The sequence below is a fragment of the Mustela nigripes genome, chromosome 2 (genome assembly GCF_022355385.1).
Source record: "Mustela nigripes isolate SB6536 chromosome 2, MUSNIG.SB6536, whole genome shotgun sequence".
In the NCBI taxonomy this organism is placed as follows: domain Eukaryota; kingdom Metazoa; phylum Chordata; class Mammalia; order Carnivora; family Mustelidae; genus Mustela; species Mustela nigripes.
Genome location: NC_081558.1, coordinates 208,250,558 through 208,265,194, shown reverse-complemented (window position 1 = coordinate 208,265,194; position 14,637 = coordinate 208,250,558). Strand labels below are relative to the sequence as shown.

Below are 14,637 nucleotides of genomic sequence, written 5' to 3'. Positions count from 1 at the left end.
ATTCATCTGCCAATGGACTTTTTCCATAGTTTGACTATTGTGGACACTGCCGCTCTAAACATTGGGGCGCAGGTTCCCATTTGGATCACTACATTGGTATCTTTGGGGTATATACCTATAAAGAACTTATTAAACTCAACACCCAAAGAAATAGTTCATTGGGAGATGGGCAAAAGACATTTGTCTCCAAAGGAGACATACAAATGGCCAACAGACACATGAAAAAATGTTCAGCATCACTTGGTCTCAGGGAAATACAAATCAAAACCACAATGAGGGGTGTCTGGGTGGCTCAGTGGGTTAAGCCTCTGCCTTCGGCTCAGGTCATGATCCCAGGGTCCTGGGATTGAGGCCCACATTGGGCTCTCTGCTCGGTGGGGAGCCTGCTTCCTCCTCTCTCTCTCTTTGTGCCTCTCTGTGCCTACCTCTCTGTGCCTGCCTCTCTGACTACTTGTGATCTCTGTCTGTCAAATAAATAAATAAAAATCTTTAAAAAAAAAAAAAAAAGCACAATGAGATACCATCTCACACCGATCAGAATGGCTAAAATTAACAAGTCAGGAAACGCGAGAATGTAGAGAAAGGGGAACCCTCTTACACTATTGGTGGGAATGCTAGCTGGTACAGCCACTCTGGAAAACAATATGGAGGTTCCTCAAAAAGTTGAAAATAGGGGCACCTGGGTGGCTCAGCTGGCTATGCGTCTGCCTTTAGCTCAGGTCATGATCTCAGTGTCCTGGGACTGAGCCCTGTATTGAGCTCGATGCTCAGCACGAAACCTGCTTCTCCCTCTCCCTGTTTCTCTTCCCCCTGCCATTTGTGCTCTCTTTCTCTCTCTCAAATAAATAAATAAAATCTTAAAAAAAAAAAAAAAGAATAGAGCTACCCTAAAACCCAGCAAAAAAAGACCCATTCTTTTAGGTGTTGCTGAATACCCGAGATTTATAGATGGGGCTAGAAGGAAAAAAGCAAATCGGTACATCAGTTTCCTAATTATAAAGGTTAAACTAAGTCAAACCACACAAATGATCTTTTATTTTCCTGCAAATCAGGAGGACTGTAGTCCAAAAGTCCATTAACATATATAAAGAAAATAATTCCAGATATTCCTTGAGGAAAAAAAATACAGTACAATGTTTCTTTCAAAGAGGAACATTAAGAATGGCCACTTATTGGGGTGCCCCGGTAGCTCAGTGGGTTAAGCCTCTGCCTTCAGCTCAGGTCATGATCTCAGGGTCCTGGGATTGGGTTGTCCGCTCAGCAGGGAGCCTGCTTCCCACCCCCTACACCCCCAACCCAGCCTGCCTCTCTGCCTACTTGTATACTTGTGATCTCTGTCAAATAAATAAATAAAATCTTGTTTTAAAAAAAAAAAAGACTGGGGCGCCTGGGTGGCTCAGTGGGTTAAAGCCTCTGCCTTCGGCTCAGGTCATGATCCCAGGGTCCTGGGATCGAGCCCCCCGTCGGGCCCTCTGCTCCGCGGGAAGCCTGCTTCCTCCCCTCTCTCTCTCTGCCTGCCTCTCTGCCTACTTGTGATTCCTCTCTCTCTGTCAAATAAATAAAATCTTTAAAAAAAAAAAAAAAAGAATGGCCACTTATTGTGATGATTTGCCTATTTGCCTTTGGGCAAGACACTGGGCACAGTCAAACTAGGTAGCCTCTAAGCCCTGTTGCAGCCCCAACATTTCGTAAAAGAGGAAATAATTTTAGTATGTTCCCTGAAGATTTGCAGAAGGAAATACTCAGTTTAGCACAACTATATTTTAGTTTCTGTTAATTCTTTAGTGATTTTTTTAAATGAAAGTTGGGCACTCAGTCACCTTCAGATAAGTTTGTTCTTTTACCAAACCAAAGAATTAGGCTCCAGACAACTTCCCCAAAAAGGTCTTATTAATCCTGCTGCAGTATATTAAAGATAAAGTTAAGAAGTTGAATAAATTATCTAGTTCTTTTGTGCTTTCAGTTCTTAAGCCATTTAGGTCAAACATAAAAGTAACTTTTTTCATTCAAAATTTCATACATTTTCAGCATTATTTTTTTGAACTTAAGGAAGAATGAATTGAAATTATAGTTCTTGGGTTTGATATGCTGTTGTTATGATCCCTGCCTGGCTCTTTTATTTATACTTCTAGTTTTTTACAACGTAATAAACACTTGTGGTCCACCTAACACAAAAGCAGCGATCTCAGCATTAAACCACATTAAACCGGGACGTCTGGGTGGCTCAGTTGCTTAAGCGGCTGCCTTTAGCTCAGATCATGATCCCAGGGTCCTGGGATTGAGTCCCACATCAGGCTCCTTGCTCGGCAGGGAGCCTGCTTCTCCCTCTGCCTCTGCCTGTGCTCACTCATTCTCTCTCTTTCTGTGTCTGACAAATAAATAAATAAAATCTTTAAAAAAAAAAAAAAACAGTTATCTTGCTATGTTAGAGGCTTTGCTCTCTGAATGTAGTTTTATGACTGTTACCTTTTTTTAAAGGACTACATGTTCAGTTCTTTGTTTCTGGTTTTTTTTTTTTTTTCTTTTTTTAAGATTTATTTATTTATTTTGGGAGGTGGGGCAGAGGGAAGGAGAAAATCCTGAAGCAGACTCTGCTGAGCATGGAGCCTGATGCAAGGCTTGAGCTCAGGACCCCAAGATCACCACATGGGCCCAAAGCAAGAGCTGACCGCTTCACCGACTGCTGCCCAGGCGCCCGTACACGTTTGATTTCTTAATGAATACATAGGCAGTCTCATTTCTTAAAATGGAAGATGTTCCCCGCAAACTATAAGTAAACTGTAGGTACCTTGAGGGTGCACAGCTAGAATTGATGTGCTTTCGAGTCAGCATTCACATTTATTAGCTGTGTGACGCCAGACAGATTAATTACCCTGAGCCACATTTTATAATCAAGAAAATTGGGAGAATAGGTGTCTTAAAGAGTTTGATAAAGAATAATTACCATGTGTGAGTGGTATCCCCTGGTGCTCTATCTTCATGCCTTGCTTGTGTGAACACTTTCAGCATATACGCGTGGGTGCTCTCTCCCCGCTAGATGGCACTAGTTAGTTGATGTGTGCGGTGCTGATGGTCCTGGGCTGCTGTCTCCGCTTCAGCGGGAAAATACTTGAAAGCTGGCCAGGACTACAAAAGTGTTATAAAGTTGGTTTTAGGTAAAATGAGAAAGGATGGCTTTTACTGTGAAAATAATCACATTGGGTGTACAGAATAAAAACGTAAAAATTAAAGAATTAAATGTATTTAGGAATAGCTTAGGGCGCCTGGGTGGCTCAGTGGGTTAATAACTGCCTTCGGCTCAGGTCAGGATCCCAGGGTCTGGGGATCGAGCCCCGGATCGGGCTCTCTGCTCAGAGGGGAGCCTGCTTCCCCTCCTCTCTCTCTCTCTCTCTGCCCGCCTCTCTGCCTACTTGTGATCTCTGTCTGTCATAAATAAATAAAATCTTAAAAAAAAAAAAAAGGAATAGCTTAATGGTCAGATCATATAGAGAGCTCTTAAGTTATATTAGGAGTTTACATTTTGTCTCAAGTGCAGTGGAAAGCCATGGACGAGCCAACATCAAGGGTCAGACAATCCACTGAGACACCAGGCGCCCCGCCACTGAACTTTAAACAGAGAAGGGTTAGCATGTTGTGTATGTTGTTAAAGATAATTATGGGGGCACCTGGGTGACTCAGTTGATTAAGCATGCAACTCTTTTTTTTTTTTTTTTTAAGATTTTATTTATTTGACAGTGAGAGACAGAGAGGGAACACAAGCAGGGGGAGAGGGAGAAGCAGGCCACCCAGGCACCCCAAGCGTGTGACTCTTAATCTCAACTCAGGTCTTCATGTCAGGGTGTTAAGTTCAAGCCCTTCATTGGGCTCCATACTGACCATGGTCATTTTGACTCTTCTGTTTTCCAAAAAACACCATTAGGGAGATTGAAAAGGGAAGACATAAAGTTGAAAATAATATTTATAACACATAAACAAGTAGTTCATCTAGAATATATTTTTAAATTCCTATAACTCAATCAGAAAAAGACAACATAACAGAAAAATTGATAAAACAGTTGGTCATTTCACAAAAGGAATTCCAAGTGGCCAGCAAACACAGAAAGGTGCCCAGTGTTAGCTGTCGTGAGGGAAAAGCAAGTTAAAATCACAATAAGAAACCATTACACACCCAAATGATTGGTAAGAATGTGTAATCGTGCCAAGGGATGTTCAGAGTAACGGGAGCGCTGTTACACAGCTATGGGAGAATGAATTCAGACCGCCACTTCCAGAGGATGTGATCAAGTCGAAGGTTGTATATATGCGACCTGGGATTTCCATTCACTTGTACTATCCTAGAGAAAACCCATGTGACAGCATAACATCATCGTTTATAGGAGAGCATTCTTAGCAGCACTGTTTATAGCTGACACAAACTGAAAACACACATCCTCCTTGAACGGGGGGCACGCATCACCAAATGAAAGTGTTCTCACATCGTGGAATGCCACAAAACACCAGAAAAGGGGGTGCCTGGGTGGCTCAGTTGGGTAAGCGACTGCCTTTGGCTCAGGTCATGATCCTGGAGTCTGGTTCTTCCTTTCACCCTCCCCCTTCTCATGCTCTCTCGCTCAAATAAATAAATAAAATCTTAAATAAAACACACACCAGAAAAAGGAAAGCACTATAGCCACATTTACAAAAGTGGGTGTGTCTTCAGTGTTGAGGCAAAACACGATAGGAAAGAGTGCCTGTGCTATGATTCCATTTAGTTAAAGTTCCAAAACCAGTCAAACTCCGTTACTTTTTTTTTTTTTTAAGATTTTATTTATGTACTTGAGGGAGAAAAAGAGATCACAAGTAGGCAGACAGGCAGATGGAACAGGGGTGGGGGAGCAGTGGGGAGCCCAGTGCAGGGCTCGATCCCAGGACCCTGAGATCACGACCTGAACTGAAGGCAGAGGCTTAGCCCACCCATGCGCTGGTTAGGAAGGCATCCATGGGTCCTAAAGGATGGTGGTGAACAAGAACTGAAGTCAGCGTGTTGGCGACCTCTGGTGGCAGAGATGGGGCTGTGTGCTCTCTTGACCGGGATTGGGATTACTTGTATATTTGCTTTGTGTGTATCCACCCATCTGTACTGATGTTCCCTGTACTTTTCCGCGTGTGTTTCATTTCACAGTATAATGTTTAAAAATACACACACACCGGCTCCTATGCTGAGGATGCCTTATGTGTGGGTGAGAATGGAACTAGGGAAACCAAAATGTAGGCAAAAGGTAGCAGGTGTAGTAGCTTGGACCAGGGTCACCGAGGGAGGGGAGATGGCCAGAGAGACAGATCCAGGAGGCAGGACTAAGAGCACGTGCTAATGGGGCGCTTCCTCTCGTTCTTTGCGACAGTTCACAAACCAGAAAAAGTTACATGGACAGAAGCCGCTGGAACCATTCGGGATGGAGTACGAGCCTATACAGCTCTGCATTATCTGTCTCATCTCTCTCCTGGAAAATCAGTCCTGATCATGGATGGAGCAAGTGTAGGTGCTAATAGTTCTGCTAAGAAACAGATCAGAATCCACTAAACTTAGGAAATAGGCCACCCATTTGCTAATGTAATTCTTTATTTATTTATTTATTTATTTATCAATCAGAGAGAGAGAGGAGCGAGAGCGAGCACAGGCAGACAGAGTGGCAGGTAGAGGCAGAGGGAGAAGCAGGCTCCCTGCCGAGCAAGGAGCCCGATGTGGGACTCAATCCTAGGACGCTGGGATCTGACCTGGGCTGAAGGCAGCTGCTTAACCAACTGAGCCACCCAGGCGTCCCGCTAATGTAATTCTTTACCGATAGCTTGTGCACTGCCCATTTTGTTAAAACAGGCAGCCTTTATTAACAGCAGATACGACTTCACTGTGTTCCATTTCTTACTACTTTGAATCTGCTAGTACACTAAAGAAGCAAACAAACCATGTTTTTCTGCCTGTTCCACGAAGCCTGAAGTAGCTCATGAAACCTTTGAAGTCATACCCCAAAACTCCCAACCAGTTTTGTGTTTCCCTCACACCGACACTTAACGTTGGTTAGATGTTGCATTTATAGACAAGTCACGTAGGATAAAAAAATGTGCTACTGTCAACACATTACACGTATCAGCAAAAAAATTATTCAAGACCCTAGAAATAACATAAAAATAGATGACAGTCTAAAAATGTTAGAAAACTTGCGGTCCGTTTTTGTAGTTTCATTATCTGTCTGGCTGATGATGAAATGCTTTTACCCCCTGCTTTTCTGTGCAAAAAAAGGCAGAAGCGTCTTTGGCATTGGCTCCAGCCTGATGTCCAGCATCAGGATAGTAGTGTTTTCCTGAACTTACCATCAGGTCAGCAAAAGGATGGAGCTATTGAGAGTGTTTTGACCTTTTTTTTTTTCTTAATATTTTTATTTTTTATTTTTTATTTTTAGAGATTTTATTTATTTATTTATTTAACAGACAGAGATCACAAGTAGGCAGAGAGGCAGGCAGGGGCACGGGGGTGTGGGGGGGGAAGCAGGCTACCCGCTGAGCAGAGAGCCCAATGCAGGGCTCAATCCCAGGACCCTAGGATCATGACCTGAGCTGAAGGCGGCAGAGGCTTTAACCCACTGAGCCACCCGGGCACCCCGAGTGCTTTGACCTTTAAAGAAAGATAGCTGGGCGCCTGGGTGGCTCAGTTGGTTGGACGACTGCCTTTAGCTCAGGTCATGATCCTGGAGTCCTGGGATCGAGTCCCACATCGGGCTCCCAGCTCCATGGGGAGTCTGCTTCTCTCTCTGACCTTCTCCTCGCTCATGCTCTCTCTCACTGTCTCTCTCTCAAATAAATAAATAAAATCTTTAAAAAAATAAAATAAAATAAAGAGAGATAGCTGAGGCCAAGTTTCTGAGCACAGCCTTTACCTCGAAACTCTGTGCAGCAGTGGGACCGAGTGAGAGCATGTGGCACACACACCTTTTCTGCCATCCTCCTGAAGAAGAAAGTCAGTCAGATGTCCAACCTTGTCCATATTTTTTTTCCTCTTCTATCAGATAATATTGTAACTATTACACTTTATTAAATAGCTTCTAAAGCAAGTTAGATACAGCCTCTGCCTTAACATCTATAAACCCATTGGGTATTTTTGTCTCCACAGGCCCTTGGTATGATAGCTATTCAGTTAGCGCACCACAGAGGAGCCAAAGTGATTTCAACAGCAGGTAGCCTCGAAGACAAGCAGTGCCTCGAAAGACTTAGGCCTTCTCTAGGTGGGTAATGCTACTCAACACAGACTTGACAAGAGAAATTTTTATGAGGTATCACTGTAAAGACTGTCCTCGTAAAACAAAGTACTCCCAAATGAAAGTCACTATTAAAATGCACTTAGTCTCCATGCTAAGTCCAGGTTTACCTGAGTGATAGTTTTAATTTTCATTCTTTTTAAACCTACATCTCTCAATGTTTTTCTTGTTTTTCGCCCTATTGTTACCAACGTACCCAAGTCTGAATTAGCTGAACTTGGACAAAGTTTAGCAACACCTGATCCCTTTTTGGTTTTATTCGTAAATCAAGATATGTTTCCGTCACTCTGTAGGTTTCTCACCCTCTTTTACTAAAAGTTATCTGTTTTCTAAAGTTATCTGTTTTCTGTGATATGCTGGGAAGGAAGATGATCCACTTAAACAGAAAACGCGGGTCAGGTATAGTTTATGGTGAGGAGGATATGGTGGAGACTAGGGAGCTCTTGAAGAGATTGAAACTAAGGACTGAAATGTGAGACCTGGAACTATAAAAATCCTAGAAAAGAGGACAGGCAGTAATTTCCCCAACATTGGACATAGCAACTTTTTCCCTAACTGTGTCTCCTGAGGCAAGGGAAATAAAAGCAAAAATAAGGAGGTTCTTCAAAAAGTTGAAAATGGAACTATCCTATGAGTAATCATACTACTAGGTATTTACCCCCAAAATATAAAACAGTAATTCAAAGGGGTACATGCACCCCTTTTTAAATTGTAGCATTAATGGGCACCTGGATGGCTCAGTGGGTTAAGCCGCTGCCTTCGGCTCGGGTCATGATCTCAGGGTCCTGGGATCGAGTCCCGCATCGGGCTCTCTGCTCAGCAGGGAGCCTGCTTCCCTCTCTCTCTCTCTCTCTCTCTGCCTGCCTCTCCATCTACTGTGATTTCTCTCTGTCAAATAAATAAATAAATAAATCTTTAAAAAAAATTAAAAAAATAAATTGTAGCATTAATATTTACAATAACCAAGTGACAGAAGGAGCCCAAATGTTCATTGACTGATGAATGGATAAAGAAGATGTGGTATATACATATACAATGGAATATTATTCAACCATAAAAAAGAATGAAATCTTGGCCATTTGCAACAACACGAATGGAGCTAGACAGTATAAGGCTAAGCAAAATGAGCTAATCAGGGAAAGAAATACATGATTTCACTCATGTCGAATTTAAGAAACAAAAACGCACAAAGGAAAAAAAAGACAAACCAAGAAACAGACTCTTAACTGTAGAGAACAAACTGATGGTCACCAGGGGGGAGGTGGATAGGGAGATGGGGGAAGCAGGTGGTGGGGGTTGAGAAGACACTTACCTTGATGAGCCCTGAGTGAGGTATGGAACCCCTGAGTCACTGTATCACACACTTGAAACTAACAGAAAAGTATGTTCACTATACTGGAATTTTTTTTTTTTTTTTAATAAAAAACGGCTCAACAAAAAATAAATAGATTGTGGGACGCCTGCGTGGCTCAGTTGGTTAAGCGGCTGCCTTCGGCTCAGGTCATGATCCCAGTGTCCTGGGATCGAGTCCCACATCGGGCTCCTTGCTCGGCAGGGAGCCTGCTTCTCCCTCTGCCTCTGCCTGCCATTCTGTCTGCCTGTGCTCCCTCGCTCTCCCTCTCTCTCTCTCTCTGACAAATAAATAAAATTTAAAAAAATAAAAAATAAATAGATTGATATATATATATTGAAAGAAATGACCAAGAAGGGGAGAAAGCGGAATGGAGAAACTAACAGATGAGGAGAGGAGGCCCAGCCAGATTGGGGGGGGGGGGGGGGGGGGGGGGGGGGGGCAGGAAGGAGCATCAGGTTCATTGAGTGTCAGCGGGAATGATCTCCCCCGAAGTCCTCGGCAACCTTGTGTCAGCGAACCAGGGAGCAGCATCTAGAGGGTTTACCCAGCTTGTCCAAGGAGCCACGACGCGACTGGAGTGGGATTTGAACCCAGGCCTGTCCAACATGAAAGCCCGTGTTACTCCATTGTTACCTTGTGCTTCTGGCAGAGATAACCAAGACTTGGAAGAAAGGTTAAGGCAGGGGCTGGAGAAAGAAGAAAAAAAGGAAGAGACTGGAGATGGAATGAAGTGGTGGAAGAAAGCACTGAGCAGTGTTTTTGAAGGGAGAGGTTTCTTACTGGTTAACCCTGTCCTCCCCAGGCGCTTCAGTCCCCTTTCCCTGGCGGCCTCCTCACTCCCGCCCCGCCCCCCACATCTTTTGGGGGTGCCAGTCGGAACCCCGCTGACAGGATTTCTTTTACATGAAGGTGCTAAAAACTCCTGAAATAAATTATAAACATGTGTCTTCATTTGCCAGTTCAAATGCTAAGATTTTCATTGTATTTTTTCATTGCATTGGCTTGTTCTATTGAGATAATACTCTTAAAAATAGTTTGGTTTTCACTAACTGCTCAAAGTAATCATGTTTTTTTTCCTTAACCTTCAAGGTTTTTCTTCATTTTGGGAGAGCAAGTGTGAAAGGGAGCAGGGGAATTTCTATGACTGAAAAAGGTTAAAACAGCCTCTAATAGAGAGGTACCATATCACACTAATACATTTTTTACATTTTAGCTTTAAACTCTCTTAACTCTAAACATACTTGAGAAATTGCTTAATCTCTTAGTTTATGCCTTAATATGTATGTATCTCTGTGGTTTATAGATTCCCTGTTCTGACTATATATCTTTTAGTGATAGGGAACAGTGCTCTTTTTTTCAGTAGGCCAGCCTTGGAACGCCGCATCCACAAAATGTTTAGTATTTTTATCTGATTGAATATACCAGTCCCTGCCTTTAAATTGATCCTTACCACTATTGGGTAAGAAGAGAAAAAGTAAAATTTGGATCCAGTAACTGAACCACTCCATACAGATATTTATTTGCTTTTCTTTTTCTCGGATGATTGGTGTTGGTCACATAGAGAACAGTACAATTGCCTGACTTCCTGTCCTTTACAGCCCGAGTCATCGATGTATCTAATGGAAAAGCCCACGTTGCTGAAAGCTGTTTAGAAGAAACAGGTGGCCTGGGAGTTGATATTGTCCTAGATGCTGGAGGTGGGTATGTTACTAGATCAGTAGTCTGTGTCGTTTTTGTCGTGTGATGGGTGCATTTCACAAATCAAATAAAATATATATAAATAAAGCCAGATAAGGATTATTAACATATTTTGTTAAATCGATGTCATGTTTTGTTTTTAACTTTTCTAGTTAAACTAGAGCTTCTTGAATCCTCCTGTAAACACGGTCTAGAAGAGAGAGTATGCTTACTTTAAAATACAGGCACTGGAGTTTATAAGAGTTTTGACAAATATGAACAAACATCTTCTCATTGGTTGCCAGACGATACATACTACTGTAGCTCTCGGCCAGACGCGGAGTTCTGCTGTGTCTGGCTGCCCTCTGTTGGGTGGCTGACTTCTGCAATCTCTATTTGGAAAAAGCACAGAATTTTGTTCCATTTTTACCTCCCTGAACCTTTTGTTATTTAAACAGTATCTATTTAACACCTAATCTGTACACACCTAGGTAGTGCCATTGCGTGGAAAGCTTGCAAAGAGATTCTCTTCATGCTTTGTTAAGATTTATGTTCTGTGATGGGAGTCAGAAATGCAGCTATGACCATCTTAATGTTTTTCTTTTTAACCAGTATTTTCAGGACTTGAAATTAACTCAGAGAAGCACTTCTCGGCCTTTTGGCTAAGATCAGCTGTGAATATTAACACAGAAAACTCTTTCAGTGGAAGTGAACGTGTGCTTTCATTTTTCAATTTTTGCCAGATTACTTTTCAAATATACATTTCTTTCTTTTTTTTTTTTTTTAAGATTTTTACTTATTTAATTGACAGACAGAGACAGAGATCACAAGTAGGCAGAGAGGCAGAGGCAGGCTCCCCACTGAGCAGAGAATCCAATGCAGGGCTCCATCCAGGACCCTGGGATCATAACCTAAGCCAAAGGCAGAGGCTTTAGCCCACAGAGCCACCCAGGCGCCCCTCAGATATACATTTCAATAATTATGTCAGTGTATGACTTTCTTAAATCTATGAGTTCCTTAAGCAGAAGTCAGATTTTCCCAAAGAGTTAAGCTATCAATGTTACGATTAAAGCTACCAGTCTTAGTTATGTGTTGTATTACCTTGCCTGGTTTTCAAATGAAAATAAACTTTTTGTCATTTATTATTTCACTTATAATTGATTCTAGAGTAAATTTTATGACCAGTTTTAAAGCAAAAAGTATGTTTTAAGGTATCTGAATACATTGTGTGTTATTTTTTTCTAAGAAAAATTCTTCCTTGTTCCTACATTAAAAAGTAAAATGGACTAGTTTGAAGAATTAATTTTTGCCAGATTACTATAAAATATATTTCTTGTCTCTCTCTCTCTTTTTTTAAAACTATTCCCTTGTAAGTGAGATTATATAGTAAAGATGATGAACCAGCTGTAAAATTACAACTACTACCACATAAACATGACATCATCACACTTCTTGGTGTTGGAGGCCATTGGGTAACAACAGAAGAAAACCTGCAGGTATTATCAGAAACAATAAAGCATTACTATTACATTGAAAGGTTATAATTAACAAAGAATAATGCCTAAGTCTCTTGAGGCAAGATGTGAAGAAATTATAAATTCTGAATTATACCTGTTTCTAAAGAAATGTAACTTTCTTTTTTACTTTAGATACATGTTGGCCAAAATATAGAAGTAGTGCCTACTAGAGGAGTTCATTCAGCTTTTATTTAGTGGTTTGGAAGAAGTGACTTCTGAATTTTTTAGTAGTATTTCCGTTAAGGTTTATTTTTTTTAGTAACAAACATTGTTGACACATATTTAGCAAAATATTTCTATATAAAATTATGATAATTCCCCATTCACATTGGAATTTACTACAAACGTGTATATACACATTGTCTCCCGAAGTTACATTTCTCAACAGTATTCAAATTTTATCATGGTTGATATGCCAATACCATAATCCTCGTATATCAACCTTCACTAATTTTCTAACATCCTCATGATGACAACTGATAAGTAACAGCCAGCAATCTCATTCTTACACACACGCACGCACTCGTGCACACACATACACACGCGAGCACACAGCACACACTCCTGCACACACTTACTGTTTCATCATTTTGGACAATGAATTAGAAAAGAAAATGTTACAGTTTACATATTGTTATTAAAGTTTATATAGTATTTATTTGTGATTTGGGTATTTAATCTGCATAGAAGTTTTTCTGGCTCAACATACTTATCTCTGTCTGCTATTAAGCTCACAATTGTTGATCAGTCTTTGTGCTTTCTGTCCAAGTTGGATCCTCCGGATAGCCATTGCCTTTTCCTCAAGGGAGCAACGGTGGCTTTCCTTAATGATGAAGTTTGGAATTTGTCAAATGTGCAACAGGGAAAATATCTTTATATCCTTTTTATCTACTGACTTGCGTTTCTGGCTTGAAATCTACCATAAACTCTCATTAAGTTCTTCAGAAATGGTAATTGATAGTAATAACAGCTAACTTTCATTTGCCAAACGGTGTTTCAGGTGCTTTGTAAGTATTAATATATTTAAGCATTAAAAAACAGCCCTGTGAGGTGTCAGTACTATCATTATGCCTGTCTCACAGGTAAAGAAACTGAAGCATAGGAAAGTCACTGCATGTTCCAGGATGCAGCTAAAACGTGATGGGACAGGAATCACCCAGGCAGTCTTGCTGGTTTGTGAATGGTAGATAAACTACAGGATACATGTAAAATTCTGTTTCATTTTCAACTTGGCATTTCGGAAACTACACATCCCCTTGAAAGGCTCTAATCTGTGCTCTGATGGTGCTGTTATGTAAGACGTTTCAGAATGCTTATCTGCACTAAAGAGTTTGTGGGATGTTTTAAGATGAACAGTGCTGGGAAATCTTCATCAAATGAAGACGGTTTTGATTTTTTTTTTTTAATGGAATTCATTCCGAGAAAAATCTGGCAAATGAAGCCAAACCATTCCAGTTTTGGTGAAAGTAATGAAATCTTGTCTGGAGAATGTAAAAGCATTCCAAAAGAATGGTCCAAACCTCTTTAGAATTTAAGAGAAACTCTGGGTCAAACTTATGAAGACTTTTTTTTCTAAGATAACTGTTTTAAAGGCATTTGCACCTGCTAAAAATTGTAATACATTGGATAAAACATAAATTCTTATTATTTAATAGAGTATATCTGTATGAAGAAAGAAACTTGTAAGTCTTAAGTTTGTCTCCACTGAATATCATACTTTGCTTTCGTTAAATGTACGTAGTTTATATACACGTGATACTTATTAAGGCCCACCTTCTCTAAGAGCAGTGATGGAATTAATTCAGAGCTTTCAAATAGGAGTATTTCAGCACTATCCTGCATACATTGAGTTGTAAAAAATACATTTCAGAACCAGAACATCCCCTTAATGTACTGAATCTGTGATTTGAAAGTATTTCTGAATAAATATTTTTCTTTAAATTTGGAAAATAGACTTAATTTTTAACTTCCTAGAAGAATTCGTTAGATTTCAATTCTAAGCAACTTAATTGTCCACTAACGTAATTATCAAGAATCTCATAGGATAACAGCATGTGTTAAGAGTACCACTAGATACAGTGCATTTTGGATCTTACATGTCAGGAGCCAGGCTAGCTCCTTTGCCTACATTATTTAATTCCCTCCGTACAAACACACTCTTAGAGTTTCTGCTGGCATTTTCACTTAACAAGAGTAGAAAGAGAATTTGCAATACGGGGAGAATTCTTTAGGTCCTCTTTAAGAAAATCTTTAAAATGGCTGATGATCAGACTTTCTAATTATATTTTCTAAAGACTTGAATTCTCAAGTCCCAAATCAGACTCTAGTCCTCACTGGTGCTAAACCCCCCGATCAGTTCCCGTGTGAGCCAGTTGCTTCTTGTGATTTAACAGCCTTCCTTCCAACAGTGTGATAGATGCCATATGTCATTCTCTACTACCAGCAATTTCACACTCAATCCTAAAACTGTCATCGCAATTAAACAACTCAATTTTTTTTTCTTAATTTTACACTTACTTTTTGAGTCTTGTAGTGACAAACTACAGTTTGTTAACTTTTCTGCACACAAATTTTGAGCCACTGAGCAGCCTGTTTAGTAAGTAAACGTGCATCTAAGAGATATGAGTGCTAACATTGTTTCTAACTAGAAACACCATACATAGTGCTAACAGGAAAACCTACCCGTCTGGGTTAACACTAGTGGTTACCTAGTACAAGGCATGAGGCTCGCTGCTTCTGCCACTTGTCCTAACTTAGAACTGTAGGCTCTATTTAATGTTTCCACTTCTCTCACATCAGT

At 40.6% G+C, this 14,637-nt stretch overlaps 1 protein-coding gene across 6 annotated transcripts in view; it reads left to right on the top strand.

Annotated features, from left to right (window-relative positions):
* CRYZL1 (crystallin zeta like 1) overlaps nt 1–14,637 on the top strand; it is a 40,633-nt gene that overhangs the window by 24,628 nt on the left and 1,368 nt on the right. For 5 of the 6 annotated variants that reach the window (XM_059392290.1, XM_059392294.1, XM_059392291.1 and 2 more), the window contains 5 exons: nt 5,382–5,515; nt 7,145–7,256; nt 10,242–10,340; nt 11,695–11,816; nt 12,607–12,712. In XM_059392290.1, the coding sequence (XP_059248273.1) occupies nt 5,382–5,515; nt 7,145–7,256; nt 10,242–10,340; nt 11,695–11,816; nt 12,607–12,712 (573 nt within the window). The remainder of the gene's footprint in view (nt 1–5,381; nt 5,516–7,144; nt 7,257–10,241; nt 10,341–11,694; nt 11,817–12,606; nt 12,713–14,637) is intronic. The other variant, XM_059392295.1, reaches the window with a different exon arrangement.